Source organism: Coregonus clupeaformis, unplaced genomic scaffold (genome assembly GCF_020615455.1).
Source record: "Coregonus clupeaformis isolate EN_2021a unplaced genomic scaffold, ASM2061545v1 scaf5295, whole genome shotgun sequence".
In the NCBI taxonomy this organism is placed as follows: Eukaryota; Metazoa; Chordata; class Actinopteri; order Salmoniformes; family Salmonidae; genus Coregonus; species Coregonus clupeaformis.
In genome coordinates this window covers 132-16930 of record NW_025538749.1, presented here as the reverse complement: position 1 = coordinate 16930, position 16799 = coordinate 132, and the positions used below count along the sequence as shown (strand labels likewise).

Sequence of the window (16799 nt, the reverse complement as noted above, 5' to 3'; positions counted from 1 at the left end):
ACAGTGGGGGAAAAAAGTATTTAGTCAGCCACCAATTGTGCAAGTTCTCCCACTTAAAAAGATGAGAGAGGCCTGTAATTTTCATCATAGGTACACGTTAACTATGACAGACAAAATGAGAAAAAAGTATCCAGAAAATCACATTGTAGGATTTTTAATGAATTTATTTGCAAATTATGGTGGAAAATAAGTATTTGGTCAATAACAAAAGTTTCTCAATACTTTGTTATATACCCTTTGTTGGCAATTACACAAGTCAAACGTTTTCTGTAAGTCTTCACAAGGTTTTCACACACTGTTGCTGGTATTTTGGCCCATTCCTCCATGCAGATCTCCTCTAGAGCAGTGATGTTTTGGGGCTGTCGCTGGGCAACACGGACTTTCAACTCCCCTCCAAAGATTTTCTATGGGGTTGAGATCTGGAGACTGGCTAGGCCACTCCAGGACCTTGAAATGCTTCTTACGAAGCCACTCCTTCGTTGCCCGGGCGGTGTGTTTAAGATCATTGTCATGCTGAAAGACCCAGCCACGTTTCATCTTCAATGCCCTTGCTGATGGAAGGAGGTTTTCACTCAAAATCTCACGATACATGGCCCCATTCATTCTTTCCTTTACACGGATCAGTCGCCCTGGTCCCTTTGCAGAAAAACAGCCCCAAAGCATGATGTTTCCACCCCCATGCTTCACAGTAGGTATGGTGTTCTTTGGATGCAACTCAGCATTCTTTGTCCTCCAAACACGACGAGTTGAGTTTTTACCAAAAAGTTCTATTTTGGTTTCATCTGACCATATGACATTCTCCCAATCCTCTTCTGGATCATCCAAATGCACTCTAGCAAACTTCAGACGGGCCTGGACATGTACTGGCTTAAGCAGGGAGACACGTCTGGCACTGCTGGATTTGAGTCCCTGGCGGCGTAGTGTGTTACTGATGGTAGGCTTTGTTACTTTGGTCCCAGCTCTCTGCAGGTCATTCACTAGGTCCCCCCGTGTGGTTCTGGGATTTTTGCTCACCGTTCTTGTGATCATTTTGACCCCACGGGGTGAGATCTTGCGTGGAGCCCCCAGATCGAGGGAGATTATCAGTGGTCTTGTATGTCTTCCATTTCCTAATAATTGCTCCCACAGTTGATTTCTTCAAACCAAGCTGCTTACCTATTGCAGATTCAGTCTTCCCAGCCTGGTGCAGGTCTACAATTTTGTTTCTGGTGTCCTTTGACAGCTCTTTGGTCTTGGCCATAGTGGAGTTTGGAGTGTGACTGTTTGAGGTTGTGGACAGGTGTCTTTTATACTGATAACAAGTTCAAACAGGTTCCATTAATACAGGTAACGAGTGGAGGACAGAGGAGCCTCTTAAAGAAGAAGTTACAGGTCTGTGAGAGCCAGAAATCTTGCTTGTTTGTAGGTGACCAAATCCTTATTTTCCACCATCATTTGCAAATAAATTCATAAAATATCCTACAATGTGATGTTCTGGATTTTTTGCAGGCCTCTCTCATCTTTTTAAGTGGGAGAACTTGCACAATTGGTGGCTGACTAAATACTTTTTTTCCCCACTGTATGTCTAAAATGTTTAATTGTGGGAAAACTATACACACACACACACACACACACACACACATATATATAAAAACAAATAAACATTCAGCCAAAAATACCAAATAACTAGCAGTATATAGACTAAACACTATCAAGGACAACACAATAAAGTCTGAGTTATTAGAGAATTAGTCAGCTAGAAATTGAAACCAGCAGGACTGCAGAAATCAAGGCGCTGAGTTATGCACCCGAGCTACACCTTGACTGTCTCATACTGCCTGAGCATAAACTCCTGTTTTATTGACTAGCCTATAAAACAGCTATAACTCACAGAGCATTCTTCGTATTCTAGCCAGCAAGCAATGGTGTGTAGAGAGTCAGTCAGCCTACGCATTAGCTTTAACAGAGTACGCTTAATCAATACATTTTCTTATTTGACCATGGCGCAATTATGCCAGATGAATCAAACATTCAAACCTATGTTTGAAAGCTAGCTACTAACTGTGCTTTTCTCTGGGCTATACTATAGGAATGGCCATGTAGTCTGTCTGGTAATGAGCACATTAGCACCCAGCTGTGCTTGGAATTGAACACCGCCTCAAAATGACACTTAACTGAAATGATAGCCGCATAATGAGAAATCGTCGCGGCTTATACAACTGCTCAATGCGTTAAAACAAAGAAATGAGCCTGTATGAATGTGTGAATTCCACTCTCTCGCAGGACCACATGCTGAGAGATTTAAGTCGTACTCTGTGATGAAGCAGGTTATTTAATATTAAAGGCATCAATGACAGCCTACTTCCTCTGTCATTTGTCGCTGGAGAGCATGTGTGTGTGTGTGTGTGTGTGGTGGAGAAGCCTTGACAGCAGCCTAAAGAGTCTTCCTAGGGGGCCCAATCTGGGATCTGTCATCGTTCTGCCAATGCCAGTGTCTTATGTTGTGTGTGTGTGTGTGGTGTGTTTGTCTACGTGCGTGTGAAAGAGGAAGTGTGTAAAAGGCTCTTTCAGACATAATGTGATTTCCACAGTGTGTGTGCAGGAGTGTGTCGTAAGTAGACTCACTGGTGAGATTTCAAACCATTAATTCTCAATGGGAGGAACAACAACAGAGAACATGATCTCAGTCTGTATCCGTGTCCATCACCATGGCACAGTTACAGTAGCCTGGTCCCAGATCTGTTTATACTGTATAACAAAGTCCTACGGTCATTGCCATGTCAAACATAACACAGATCTAGGACCAGGCTACAGATACGAGTCCCAATCTAAAAAGCCTCAGCAATAGCACACATAGACTAATAGCTGTTACAACAGCTTCCTATTCTTGTCGTCACCTCGAGACCACTGATAGGCAAAAGGATTGGATAGCCTTAACACCCTATCACATTCAACCATCCCATTTGTTCTTTAATCAGATCAGTTGTCATGAAGGAGAGGAGGAAACTGTTTGGAGCCCAGCCAAACTGGGACTGGATAGTAAAGTTGTCATGGAATGGCTGTACTGGTTCCTATGGCCCTTCGACATGCCTGGGTAGTATTCATGTAACTGGGGGAGGGCGAGAGGAAGGGTACAGACAGAGTGAGCAGAGAGAGGGGAGAGAGAGAGATCAAGGGAGGGGGAGACAGAGGGGGCAGAGGAGGAGTCATTGGCAGGCTCTCTGGTGTTAGACAATTGAGCCCCTCACACCCAGGGACCTTTGGTTCAGATGGGCTGGCTTGGCTAACTTGGCTATGTATAGAAGACAGGAGGACACCCAGCACAGCCATGTCCCTCCTCGTCTTTCAAATCCCTCTCTCCTCTCTCTCTCTCTCTTTCTCTCTCTTTCTTTCTTACCTTCCTCTCTCCTCCTCTATGTTCGTCATTCTTTCTCCATCTCTCTCCTCCCCCTGTTTCTTGACCTTTTGCCTCCATATTCTTCCACTGTCCCTTAACCGTGAACCCACCCCACCAATGACCATTGACTCTCTCTATCCGACCATCTCTCTCTCTCTCTCCCCCGTTCCCCCTCTCTCTCTGCCTCAGAGACATTCAGTCCTGCCATCTTGGACCTCCTCCCAGTGAAGCCTGCTGGAGCAATGCCAGAGCCCCCAGAGCTCAGAGCCTACAGCCAGGCCAGCACAGGAGGAGATAGAGGCACTCAAACACAACCAGCCAGCCAACCTGCCACTGCCCCACTGATCAGGACCTACTTACCCAAATACGAGGGGTTTGGAAATATTTTGGATATTGCTTTGGGAAGGAAGGGTAAATCCACTATGATAATCTGACAGAGGCAGGGGGAGAGGGATAGCGGTATGCTAGTGCCATACATTAGTGCTGAGCGATTAGTACTTTTTGAGGTCAGTTCGGTTAGATTATAAAAAAATAAAGATTTTCTATTTCGTTTTATTATTATAATTTTTTACATTAAATGCACTATGCATTATGTGGGTTGAATGCTGAAACAACACAGAATAAAACAATTAATAAAAGTCCCATGACGGTAGTGACTGCCCATCACTTATCAACCATCAGTTGTTCACATTACTTTACTTTAATAAAATATTTCAGTTGTTGTGTATATTACATTTGTTTTATTTGACTACTTTATTATTTTTAATTCCAAGTCATCATCTCATCTCTATAAAGCTGCTACCTATGCTGTCTGACAAAATCATTATTTTAGTAGTTCTTCAAAGTAAATAAGGCTTTTATGACTGCTGAATACCAACTATCAATCACTTAGATCATGTATTTTCAGGTAGAGATACTGCGAAGAAACTGCTCTCTATGTATCCCCTCTTGACCGTGCATTCTTCTGTCTCTTCCGTAGCACAGCACGCGTAAAATAAACAGACCAGACAAGTAGCTGTGCAATGGATTATGGTCATTGTAGTTAATTATCATGTTTTCTGCGCTAAACTATGTAGAACATCGGCCTGTTGGAAACTACAACTCCCTACTACATCGCACAGTTCGGGCATGATGTGATTTATCTCTAGAGAAACTGCAGCGCAATGTGAACATTGAGCTCTGAGAAAAAAACACAACGAAATGGAATTCAAATAATTGAACTGAGATGGTCAATTAGTTGTTTAAAAAACGGAAAATAACTGACAGCACTACCATATATGGACTACTCTATCTAAAGGCTTACATGATGTGCATATCCCTCCACACATATGCAAACGTGCAGACACACACGCACGCACACAAAATGCTAATGTGCACAACTTGCATGAGTCATAACTGCAAAACCCATACACACACCCAATACCATGGATCTGAAATAAGTTTGTGTGTGTGTGTGTGTGTGTGTGTGTGTGTGTGTGTGTTGCCGCGCTGATCAGCACCTTCACGTTACCAACTCAGAGGCCGACAACATTGAGAGGTGCAGCCATGGGCAGGATGCAAATCAGCAACCTCGTTAGAATCAACCGAACAGAGAAAATTATACCGATGATGAATATCACACACACCAAGAGACAGAGAGTAGTTGCGTCCCAAAAGGCACCCTATGGGCCCTGGTCAGAAGTAGTGCACTACATATGGAATAGGGTGCCATTTTGGGATGAAACCAGAGTAAGTGTTTGCTCATCCCTTAACACCATTCATTCATCATAGGGGAGGAACTGAAGGGGAAATAGAGTAGTAGGCTAGTAGCTCTCTCCAAACCACTGAGCATTGTCAAGAGGCAAAATCAATGACTGATGGAAATGACAGCGTATCACAAATTGTTACAAATCAAAATCATCTCTTTGAATTGGGACAATCTATTCCATTGAGGCTGGCATTGCAGTAATTGCGCTCCTTTCCCTCATAGACAGGCAACAGCCAAACAACCAATAATTGACTTGAAGTACCCCCTCTTGACTAAGGGTACGTCCCAAATGGCACCCTATTCTCTTTATAGAGCACTTCTTTTGACCAGAGTCCTATGGGGCCTGGTCAAAAGTAGTGCACTACATAGGTAATTGGGTGCCATTTGGGACATGTCCAAACTGCCTTATTTGACGAAAAAGCCTAAACCTACTTTCTAATGTAAAAACAAATACATAACAGCTTTACCCTACTGAAATGTGCTCAAAATTCACCCGGGTCTCAATAGATTCAATGTAAAGCTTTCACCCTTCCAATGGCGGTAACACAATGATAAACTTCAAAGGAACCAATAGGATGTGTGCTATGAGGCATTTATAAGTTAGTTATCTAACAGCGTACAGAGAGCTGCATTCAATAGGCACGTTGTCAGTGTGTAATACCGGTAGTTCAATAGTAAATAACTATGCAAACAAATGCTCAAATCTTCTTCTGAAATGACAATACCAGTCCTAGAATAAAATAAGAAAAAAGATCCTAAACCCTGTGTGTGCACCCTAGGACTTGTTCAGTAGGCAAACATTGCAGAAATGTCATGAATAGAGATGTTTATTCTACCTTATTCAACATGTCAGATAGATATAGGTTATGTAGAACAAACATTTCCTATCTGAACGTGTCCACATCTCTTACCGTTGGCGGCGGTGAGGAAGCACTTGTTGGCACCGCGGGCCTTGTTGGTGAGCTCCTCGGTGATGTCCATGTGCGTGTGCACCTCGTCCCTGAGCTCCTCCAGCGTGGCGTACAGGTGGGCCTCCCAGTAGCCCTTGTCCAGGCAGTCGATCAGCTCAGCCAGCTGTACCTTGGTGCTATAGTACCAGATGGTCTTGTCCTCCTGCTCGCCGTCCTCCTCACTGGGGTGGAGGGAAGGAGCGAGAGAGGGATGGATGGAGGTGGTGGAGAGAAAAAGAGGAGGGGAGAGAGAGGTAATAGAGAGATGGAGGGGACAGGGTAGGAGAGAATATGAGAGTAGGGAGACGGAGAGGGATAGAATAAGAGAGAAAGAGGATGGAGAAAGAGAGAGAGATCGAGGTCTTTGATTAATTGATGCCATCATCAAATGAAGAGCAGTAGAATGAAGGACATTTTACCACAGACACCTTCTACTGTACATTGTAAGGACATAGTAGTAACAACTATTTAATATAAGTCTCTTCTATCAGTGTCTTCTATGGTGCCAGTTTTCATTAAAGGGCAACTCCGCCACTTTTCAAACTCATATTCATTACCTCCAGCACCATACCGGTGTCTAGATATGTGAAAACGGCACGTTTCTATGATCTGTGGTTACAAAGATAAGAAGAAAGGTTCCAAAAAACTGCTTCTCTGTGACATCAAAGGGTAGGATTAAAAGTAAGAAAAACAGCGATTTTGAAAACCTGCAACGAGTTTCTAGCCAGAGGGAGGGTATTTTACTGCTCCAAGTCACCGTGAATGTCATAGTGTTTGAAAATCTTTTGATTATGTCATCAGGTAGAACGTAGAAATGCTCCGTTTTCACATACACTGTATGTAGACATTGGTATTGTGCTGGAGATAATGAAAATGAGGTTGAAAAATGGTGGAATTGTCCTTTAAGTTAACATTGACTTAGCTGCAATCATGGAAAACATGATTATATGGAAATTAAAGTGTGCTGCGCACACTAGGCATGCATGAGACATAGACAAAATGACAAATTTGACAGCTTTGTGCACAGCAGGGTCGAGGCCTGGGTCTCCGTAGCCTTAGGCTGTATTCCAACAGTCTAGTCAGCATCCTCTCAGGATGCAACCACCCACTCAAGACACACACACACACATTCTCTCTCTCTCTCCATGGGGATGGTGAAGATCGATTACACTGCACCCGGTGAAGGCCACTTTCTTGGGTGGCAGCGGCAATGAGACAGTGAAGGCTACCTCCGATCCCTCTGTTCAGGTGTGTTTGTGTGTGCGCGTGCGTGCGTGCGTGTGTACGTGGGTGTGTGTGACACTCTCCTCACAGGTTAAAGGAGTCTGCTACCATACCATCTGTGACTAGTGCTTAATAGCTGGCTTATATGCTATCGCTTACTAATATTTGTGTGTTTACATTGTCATTATCCTTGAAACAAGTGAGGCATTGGCCTTTCTATACCTTACCAGAGAAGCTAAACAAGTAATTTAAGTCGCTCGGGATAAAATCGTCTGCTAAATGACTAAAATGTAAATGTAAACGTTTCAATAAAATCATTAAAAGAGTGCCATCTGTCATGTAAAAAAAGCTCACAGTTTGAACATGAGCATGGGACAATTGCTTGCGCTTCTGCATCAATTTTGATTCCGGGTTATCAGTGTTTCTTAGCTGGATAACGTCAGTGCCTGATTGAAATTGACACTGTACACGTGAATAAATAAGTAATGATCACTTTTAAAATATATTACTGATTGTTTGTCGAGGAAGGCTAGCTAGCTAGTGTCGGGTAACTTTAGCAACAGGTTGGAACAGCAAGAGCTAGCTGTTTATGTGTTAGCATAGCGATTGCAGCATTAGCAGCCTGTTAGCTAGTTGTGAATACTCCTGTGTAGATGGCTGCGCTTGTGCGGATGTCTCTCGGCTCACCCTTGAATCAGCTAGCTAGCATAATAAGCTGTCAGCTGGTCGACATGGCTTCTTCTCAGAGGTGTGCAGTTTTAGCTTGCTTGTATAGCTAAATGAACTAATGTAAAAGCTAGTTTTTAGCCAACGTATAAACAACTCTTTCATCTAGCTTGCTTGCTAGCTAGTTGGCTAACGAATGCTTATTTCATTAATGCAATGTTAGCTAAGCTAATAGAATGATCCTAGCTAGCTAGCCAGCTACATTTGTCAGTGGGAGATTTATTTGCTCAAATTGAGACACCTTTGAGGCTTGTAGCCAGCAAATAGCTATACCTCCTGGAGCCCTACACAAGGCAGGATGGCTGGTCAGCTAAAGATCATCTTTGCATCTATGGAGGACTAAAAGTGCCACAATTAAATAAATAAATACACCATTAAATAATTACTTAAATGTGTCATTAATTAATTAAAATTAGAATTAAATACATAAATGTGTAATTAAATGTATCATTAATTAATTCAAATACCGATTCATTTTATGTAAAATACATATATAATTATTTCACTATTTACATTTACATTTCATGATCCTGCATTGCAGTGATTCATGAATTACTTAAAACTGTCAAACTGACCCATCAAAGTCAGTGGGCGGGGCTAACGCGAATCTAGTCTGATCCATTGCTTTGGTCTGAAGTAGAGTAGGCCAACCTGGATAGAGACAATGGAGGATCTCCGTGAACTTTCCAGGGAGTTGGTTAGAGACATTTTAAACTTAGCAGAGGATGTAGAAGCAGGACCTGCTGACCCAGAGCATGTAGCTAGTAAAGCAGAGGAACTTATTGAAGTTGTTGGAGTCATTTCCGCACTTTCCGACGAAGATATCGACCACAGAGTGATTGCAAATCTAGAAGAAGTTGTCCACCGCTTCTCTGGTACCAGGGCACTTCAGGCCCAACACACACAGGGACCGGGGCGTTTGGCGTTTGACATACCGAGTGCAGTTCTGGAGCATCAACTTCTTTGTGGAGTTCCCGCAGTTCAAATTGCAGCGATGTTCGGTGTGTCAAAGAGGACCATCAGGAGGCGCATGCAACAATACAGTTTAAGGTATTTACACTAAATTCATGAGTTTTCTGTTTATGAATTGCTGCTCTCATACACTCGGAAAGAATATGACGTTTAAGGTAACATTACTTGATGTTGTGTTTTTCTTGTTTGTACAGAAAGACAGATCTCTATTCAGCTGTGAATGATGAGGAGTTAGACCGTATTGTAAGTGAAATTCACAGAAGTCATCCAAACACCGGCTACAAGCTAATGCGTGGTCACCTGAATGCAAGAGGTGTGCATGTTCCAAGTGAGTAGATAATAATATGGGCATTATTTAAATGTATTTTTAATTTGGAGCTCTGCCCCTTTGAAAGGTGAAGGAAGCCCGCTTATGGAAAGACATCGCCTCTGAGATGTAGAATGTGATGGTGCTAAATGTGATACTTTAAATGAAACATTTACTATAGATTATTGTCTCTTTAAAATCTCCCGAGCTTTTAAAGATCAACCTGTGAGCTGTAGTTTCTACAGTGCATACTATGCAAAGCTGTATTATTTAAAAAACTGAATAAGTAACATTTCATTTCTCACTGCCTTGGTGACCAAAAATAACAATCTTGTGTAAGGACATGTCAAACTAGTTTTAAGTACAAGACTGATTATGCTTGTCATCCATTCAGGTTCCTGAAGAATATGGGATCGATTGGAACGGACCTCACTGCCTTCATCGAGGCACTGTGTCAGTCCCCGAGGTTCAGCTGGCCCGTGAGCTCTCAGATGAAGAGGTTGCAATTTTGCCAGCTCCAGGAGTTTCTGTTACTGATGCACTTAGACTATATGTAGAGACTGTGGAAGTGTTATCAAGAATCTTAGACTGATGTCCAACCCATGTTTTTATTTGTTGTGTTAGAACAAGCAAGGAAAAACTGAAAGTTTACTTTCCTTTTAAAAGAAAGGAAAAAAAGCTGTTTCTTTGAAGCTTCCTGTCTCATTATGGTCCACAGAATGACTAACATGAATGCTGTACTGTTAGCACTGAAGGTGCAGAACAGTTTGATTTTAGTAAATGGAAGAAAAAAAGTCAACTACTGCACAGTGTGTTAATGTTTTCAAAGACACTGAACTTGTGTCAATTCATCTGAACTGTGTATGCATTGACATTAGGGCTGGGCAATATGGAGAAAAAATCAAATATCACATTTTTGACCTAACACCTTGATGTCGATATTGCAACGATATTGTAAGGTTGACAATTGGTGCATTCACAAAATATCTTCCACATTTAGATTTCGGATAAATAACTATCATATTGTGGATATAATGACTAAGTGGTAAAAGGCAAATAATAGAACAGCTAGAACAGTCTGGTAAGTTCAGAAAATGACATCACTTTACTGTAATGCAGCCTTTGAAACCAGGAAAAGACTAAACTTACCATGTAACGATATTACACTTCTTCAAAATCTAATGGTGCTTTTCCATTACATGGTACCTACTCGCCTCGCCTCGCCTTTTTTGGTTTTCCATTACGAAAAAAAGTACCTGGTACCTGCTAACATATACTTTTTTTAGCATCTGCTCAGTCGAGGTTCCGTTGCAATGAAAGTTCTGTTTAACCGTGTAACTAAACCAACGTAGAGGTGAATAGCGCCACCCAGTGTATTGGAATGTGTTCAGTAGCTCTGCATCAATCCATTATCCGGAATTGATTTGTCTTGGCTTGATGCAGAGGGTAACCAATCAGGCGTTAGGTTCCGCCTACCAACTTTTGATGGGTCAGTTTGACAGTTTTAAGTAATTCATGAATCACTGCAATGCAGGATCATGAAATGTAAATGTAAATAGTGAAATAATTATATATGTATTTTACATAAAATGAATCGGTATTTGAATTAATTAATGATACATTTAATTACACATTTATGTATTTAATTCTAATTTTAATTAATTAATGACACATTTAAGTAATTATTTAATGGTGTATTTATTTATTTAATTGTGGCACTTTTAGTCCTCCATATGCATCTACCAACTGGCAGTTCATTTAATACATATCAACATATTTTGTGGTACTAGTCCTAACATGTACTTTATGGTTATGTCAGAGCAATGTACATTATGTCATTGTCCACTGGATTAAAAACCCAAGACATCTCAAAGACCAGGCAAGAAAGTTTGATCTAAATGCTTTGTAAAGCCAGTCCTAAAATCGCTCACTCCGCCAGTCCTAAATCGCTCCATCCTCCATGGCCCTAACCCCTCGATGTTTGCAGATCTGTAGGGTCTGGGCAGGCAGGCTATAAGCAGTGCAATGACGGATCTCACACCTTACAGATCTGCAGAAACAAATGGTTAGGGCCAAGGGGAGGGGTAGGGAGCGATTTGGGACCTGACGCAAGTGTTCCTGAGACTTTCCCAATCACACTGAGTTACTGGATGCTAGCCCACCACCTCAAGCTCAACATTGGCAAGAGAAGCTGCTCTTCCTTCCTGGAAAGGCCTGCGCCAAGACCTCTGTCACAGTTAACAACTCCATTGTGTCCCTTTACCAGACTGTCTAAAACTCCTTCACACTCTCCACTGGCTCCCATCAGCAGTGTGCATCAAATTAAAGTCCCTGTTGCTTACCTATAGGGTAGCAAGGGTAATTAATCCTCCCCAATCTTTGTCAGCAATGCCACACGTAACATGTCTCATAGAAGTTACATGTCTTCTCCCCAAAAAATGTTTTATCCTGTAGCTGACCTAAGAGCACTGTTGGAGGTGCGACAGGCTGAGATACCCAGACGGTAAACACCAATAATGTTTAGATCAGTGTTTCCCCAAAGGGGTGCACATTTTTGTTTTTACCTTAGCACTACACACCTGATTGAAATCATCAAAGCTTGATGAATTGATCCTTTGAATTGTGTACAGATCCTTGCGACATGGGGCTGTGCATTATCATGCTGAAACATACACACTATCTGCCATTTGCCCGGTACAGTTGAAACCTGGGAAATAAATCACCCACATGTAAAATGTTGGTCTCATGCTTCATGAGCTGAAATAAAAGATCCCAGACATTTTCCATACGCACAAAAAGCGTATTTCTCTCAAATGTTGTATACAAATTTGTTTATATCCCTGTTAGTGAGCATTTCTCTTTTGCCAAGATAATCCATCCACCTGACAGGTGTGGAATATCAAGAAGCTGATTAAACAGCATGATCATTACACAGGTGCACCTTGTGCTGGGGACAATAACAGGCCACTCTAAAATGTGCAGTTGTGTCACACATCACAATGCCACAGATGTCTCCAGTTTTGAGGGAGCGTGCAATTGGCATGCTGACTGCAGGAATATCCCCCAGAGCTGTTGCCAGATAATTTAATGTTCATTTCTCTACCATAAGCCACCGCCATTTTAGAGAATTTGGCAGTACGTCCAACCGGCCTCACAACCGCAGACCACGTGTAACCACGCTAGCCCAGGACCTCCACATCTGGCATCTTCACCTGCGGGATCGTCTGAGACCAGTCACCCAGACAGCTGATGAAACTGAGGAGTATTTCTGTCTGTAATAAAGCCCTTTTGTGGGGGAAAAATCATTTTGATTGGCTGGGCCCGGCTCCCCAGTGGGTGGGCCTATGCCCTGCCAGGCCCACCCATGGCTGCGCCCCTGCCCAGTCATGTGAAATCATTAGATTAGGGCCTAATGTATTTATTTAAATTGACACATTTTCTTATATGAACTGTAAAATCGTATAAATTATTGCATGTTGCATTTATATTTTTGTTCAGTATAATTTTGGAGTTTGTTTGTTGTTGTCTACTTACACCACGATGCGGCGGTCCAGGAACCAGTACTTGCGGCGGTGGCGGTCATAGCCGATTGGCAGCTGGCGGATGTATGGCCGGCTCTTCTGCGCCTCCGTCACACAGTCCACCACGCCGGGCACCTTGTGCGCCACGCACACCTCACACTGCCACTCGTCCTCGGGTACCTCCACCAGCGGCGGCTTCACGCACTCCAGGTGGTAGACGGCCGAGCACGTCTCGCAGCAGAGGAGGTCCCCGAGCCGGTGGCACACCCTGCAGTGGTCGTCGTAATCGCCACCACCCCCTCCGACATCAACTCTTCTCTAGCCAGGTTGGTGGCCAGGAACTGGTCCACGAGGAATTGAAGGACCTTAATTTTGCTCTCGAGGGGCTCGTAAGGGTACTCCTCACTCTCCAGTAAAGGGAGCACCTGGCGGTACTCTGGGTCGCTCTCGCAGTAGGCGCGCACCATCTCGGGCCAGGTCATGCCATCGATGAAGTAGAGCGTGGAGTTGACACTGTCCTTGAGGTCGGCAGGACCGAACGTGGTGTTGGACGTGTCCTCCTCGCGCAGGATGGCCTTGAGCAGGGCAGTGTGGGTCTCAGCCAGCAGGGTGCACTGCTCCTGGCCCGCCAGCGCCGCGCAGAAGTCCTCGAAGCGGAACGGCGAGAGGCGCAGGACCGAGCCGAAGTTGCGCAGCACCTCATAGACGGCTGAGATGTTGAGGAGCTGATTGGCCGGCACCAGCAGGTCCTCCGAGGACTTGGGCAGCTCCAGGGGGGGCACCTCCTTGGCCTCGAAGATGGGCGAGCGGGGCCGGTGCGGGCGTCTGCCCCTCCGGCCTGAGACAGAGAGGGATGGAGAGAGAGGGATATAAATGATGTAAAGAATTAAAATCAATCAAGAGACATAAAATGGGGTCAGGAAAAAATGGTCCTAGACTCTGAGAAACACAACAATATCAAAGTACAAAGCCAAAGCTAGAAACATACTGAATGAGCCAAAGCAGGCAGCACAATTTCCATCAACCATAATGGTTGTCGATGTTTCTGTCAAACAGGCAGGGGCTCTTATTCAACACATTTGAGTGTGCAACTATTTTGTTACTGTTTACTGATAACAGCTCTGTGAATGTGTGCATTACTTTCGTTGTATCAACTTTCAAGTATAGCCTATTGGTTATAATCGACTTGTATTTTTTACCCTTATCCAAAAGGCTTCTTAACAGCTTCTACCCCCAAGCCATAAGACTCCTGAACAGGTAATCATGGCTACCCGAACTATTTGCATTGTCCCCACCACCCCACCCCACCCCCTCTTTTACGCTGCTGCTACTCTGTTTTTTTATCTACGCATAGTCACTTTAACTCTACCCACATGTACATATTACCTCAATTACCTTAACTAACCGGTGCCCCGCACATTGACTCTGTACAGGCACCCCTGTATATAGCCTCCCTACTGTTATTTTTATTTTATTTGTTATTATTTTTTTATTTAACCTTTGCTTAACTAGGTAAGCCAGTTGAGAACAAGTTCTCATTTACAACTGCGACCTGGCCAAGATAAAGCAAAGCAGTGCGATAAAAACAACAACACAGAGTTACATATGGGGTAAACAAAACATATAGTCAAAAATACAAACAGAAAATATATACAGTGAGGGGAAAAAGTATTTGATCCCCTGCTGATTTTGTATGTTTGCCCACTGACAAAGAAATGATCAGTCTATAATTTTTATGGTAGGTTTATTTGAACAGTGAGAGACAGAATAACAACAAAAAAATCCAGAAAAACGCATGTCAAAAATGTTATAAATTGATTTGCATTTTAATGAGGGAAATAAATATTTGACCCCCTCTCAATCAGAAAGATTTCTGGCTCCCAGGTGTCTTTTATACAGGTAACGAGCTGAGACTAGGAGCACACTCTTAAAGGGAGTGCTCCTAATCTCAGCTTGTTACCTGTATAAAAGACACCTGTCCACAGAAGCAATCAATCAATCAGATTCCAAACTCTCCACCATGGCCAAGACCAAAGAGCTCTCCAAGGATGTCAGGGACAAGATTGTAGACCTACACAAGGCTGGAATGGGCTACAAGACCATCGCCAAGCAGCTTGGTGAGAAGGTGACAACAGTTGGTGCGATTATTCGCAAATGGAAGAAACACAAAATAACTGTCAATCTCCCTCGGCCTGGGGCTCCATGCAAGATCTCACCTCGTGGAGTTGCAATGATCATCAGAACGGTGAGGAATCAGCCCAGAACTACACGGGAGGATCTTGTAAATGATCTCAAGGCAGCTGGGACCATAGTCACAAAGAAAACAATTGGTAACACACTACGCCGTGAACGACTGAAATCCTGCAGTGCCCGCAAGGTCCCCCTGCTCAAGAAAGCACATATACAGGCCCGTCTGAAGTTTGCCAATGAACATCTGAATGATTCAGAGGAGAACTGGGTGAAAGTGTTGTGTTCAGATGAGACCAAAATCGAGCTCTTTGGCATCAACTCAACTCGCCGTGTTTGGAGGAGGAGGAATGTTGCCTATGACCCCAAGAACACCATCTCCACCGTCAAACATAGAGGTGAAAACATTATGCTTTGCGGGTGTTTTTCTGCTAAGGGGACAGGACAACTTCACCGCATCAAAGGGACAATGGACGGGGCCATGTACCGTGGGTGAGAACCTCCTTCCCTCAGCCAGGGCATTGAAAATGGGTCGTGGATGGGTATTCCAGCATGACAATGACCCAAAACACACGGCCAAGGCAACAAAGGGGTGGCTCAAGAAGAAGCACATTAAGGTCCTGGAGTGGCCTAGCCAGTCTCCAGACCTTAATCCCATAGAAAATCTGTGAAGGGAGCTGAAGGTTTGAGTTGCCAAATGTTAGCCTCGAAACCTTAATGACTTGGAGAAGATCTGCAAAGAGGAGTGGGACAAAATCCCTCCTGAGATGTGTGCAAACCTGGTGGCCAAGTACAAGAAACGTCTGACCTCTGTGATTGCCAACAAGGGTTTTGCCACCAAGTACTGAGTCATGTTTTGCAGAGGGGTCAAATACTTATTTCCCTCATTAAAATGCAAATCAATTTATACCATTTTTGACATGTGTTTTTCTGGATTTTTTTGTTGTTTTTCTGTCTCTCACTGTTCAAATAAACCTACCATTAAAATTATAGACTGATCATTTCTTTGTCAGTGGGCAAACGTACAAAATCAGCAGGGGATCAAATACTTTTTTCCCTCACAGTGTGTGCGAATGTAGTAAGTTATGGAGGTAAGGCAATAAATAGGCCATAGTGCAAAATAGTTACAATTTCATATTAACACTGGAATGATAGATGTGCAAAAGATGATGTGCAAATAGAGATACTGGGGTGCAAATTAGCAAAATAAATAACAATATGGGATGAGGTAGTTGGGTGGGCTAATTTCAGATGGGCTGTGTACAGGTGCAGTGATCGGTAAGGTGCTCTGACAACTGATGCTTAAAGTTAGTGAGGGAGATAAGAGTCTCCAGCTTCAGAGATTTTTGCAGTTCGTTCCAGTCATTGGCAGCAGAGAACTGGAAGGAATGGCGGCCAAAGGAGGTGTTGGCTTTGGGGATGACCAGTGAGATATACCTGCTGGAGCGCAGACTACGGGTGGGTGTTGCTATGGTGACCAGTGAGCTAAGGTAAGATGGGGATTTGCCTAGCAGTGATTTATAGATGACCTGGAGCCAGTGGGTTTGGCGACGAATATGTAGTGAGGGCCAGCCAACAAGAGCGTACAGGTCACAATTGTGGGTAGTATATGGGGCTTTGGTGACAAAACGGATGGCACTGTGATAGACTACATCCAATTTGCTGAGTAGAGTGTTGGAGGCTATTTTGTAAATGACATCGCCGAAGTCAAGGATCGGTAGGATAGTCAGTTTTACGAGGGCATGTTTGGCAGCATGAGTGAAGGAGGCTTTGTTGCGAAATAGGAAGC

The 16799-nt window shown here is 43.4% G+C and overlaps 1 protein-coding gene across 1 annotated transcript; it reads right to left on the bottom strand.

The window, feature by feature from the left end:
• Positions 1 to 6025: 6025 nt before the first annotated feature.
• On the bottom strand, positions 6026 to 13661 carry LOC123481082 (nucleosome-remodeling factor subunit BPTF-like; the record flags this gene model as incomplete). Its single annotated transcript, XM_045220728.1, is given in 3 exon segments — positions 6026 to 6255; positions 12837 to 13111; positions 13114 to 13661. Coding segments are annotated over 3 exon segments (1053 nt in total), but the record flags the coding sequence as incomplete, so codon positions are not given.
• Positions 13662 to 16799: the final 3138 nt, after the last annotated feature.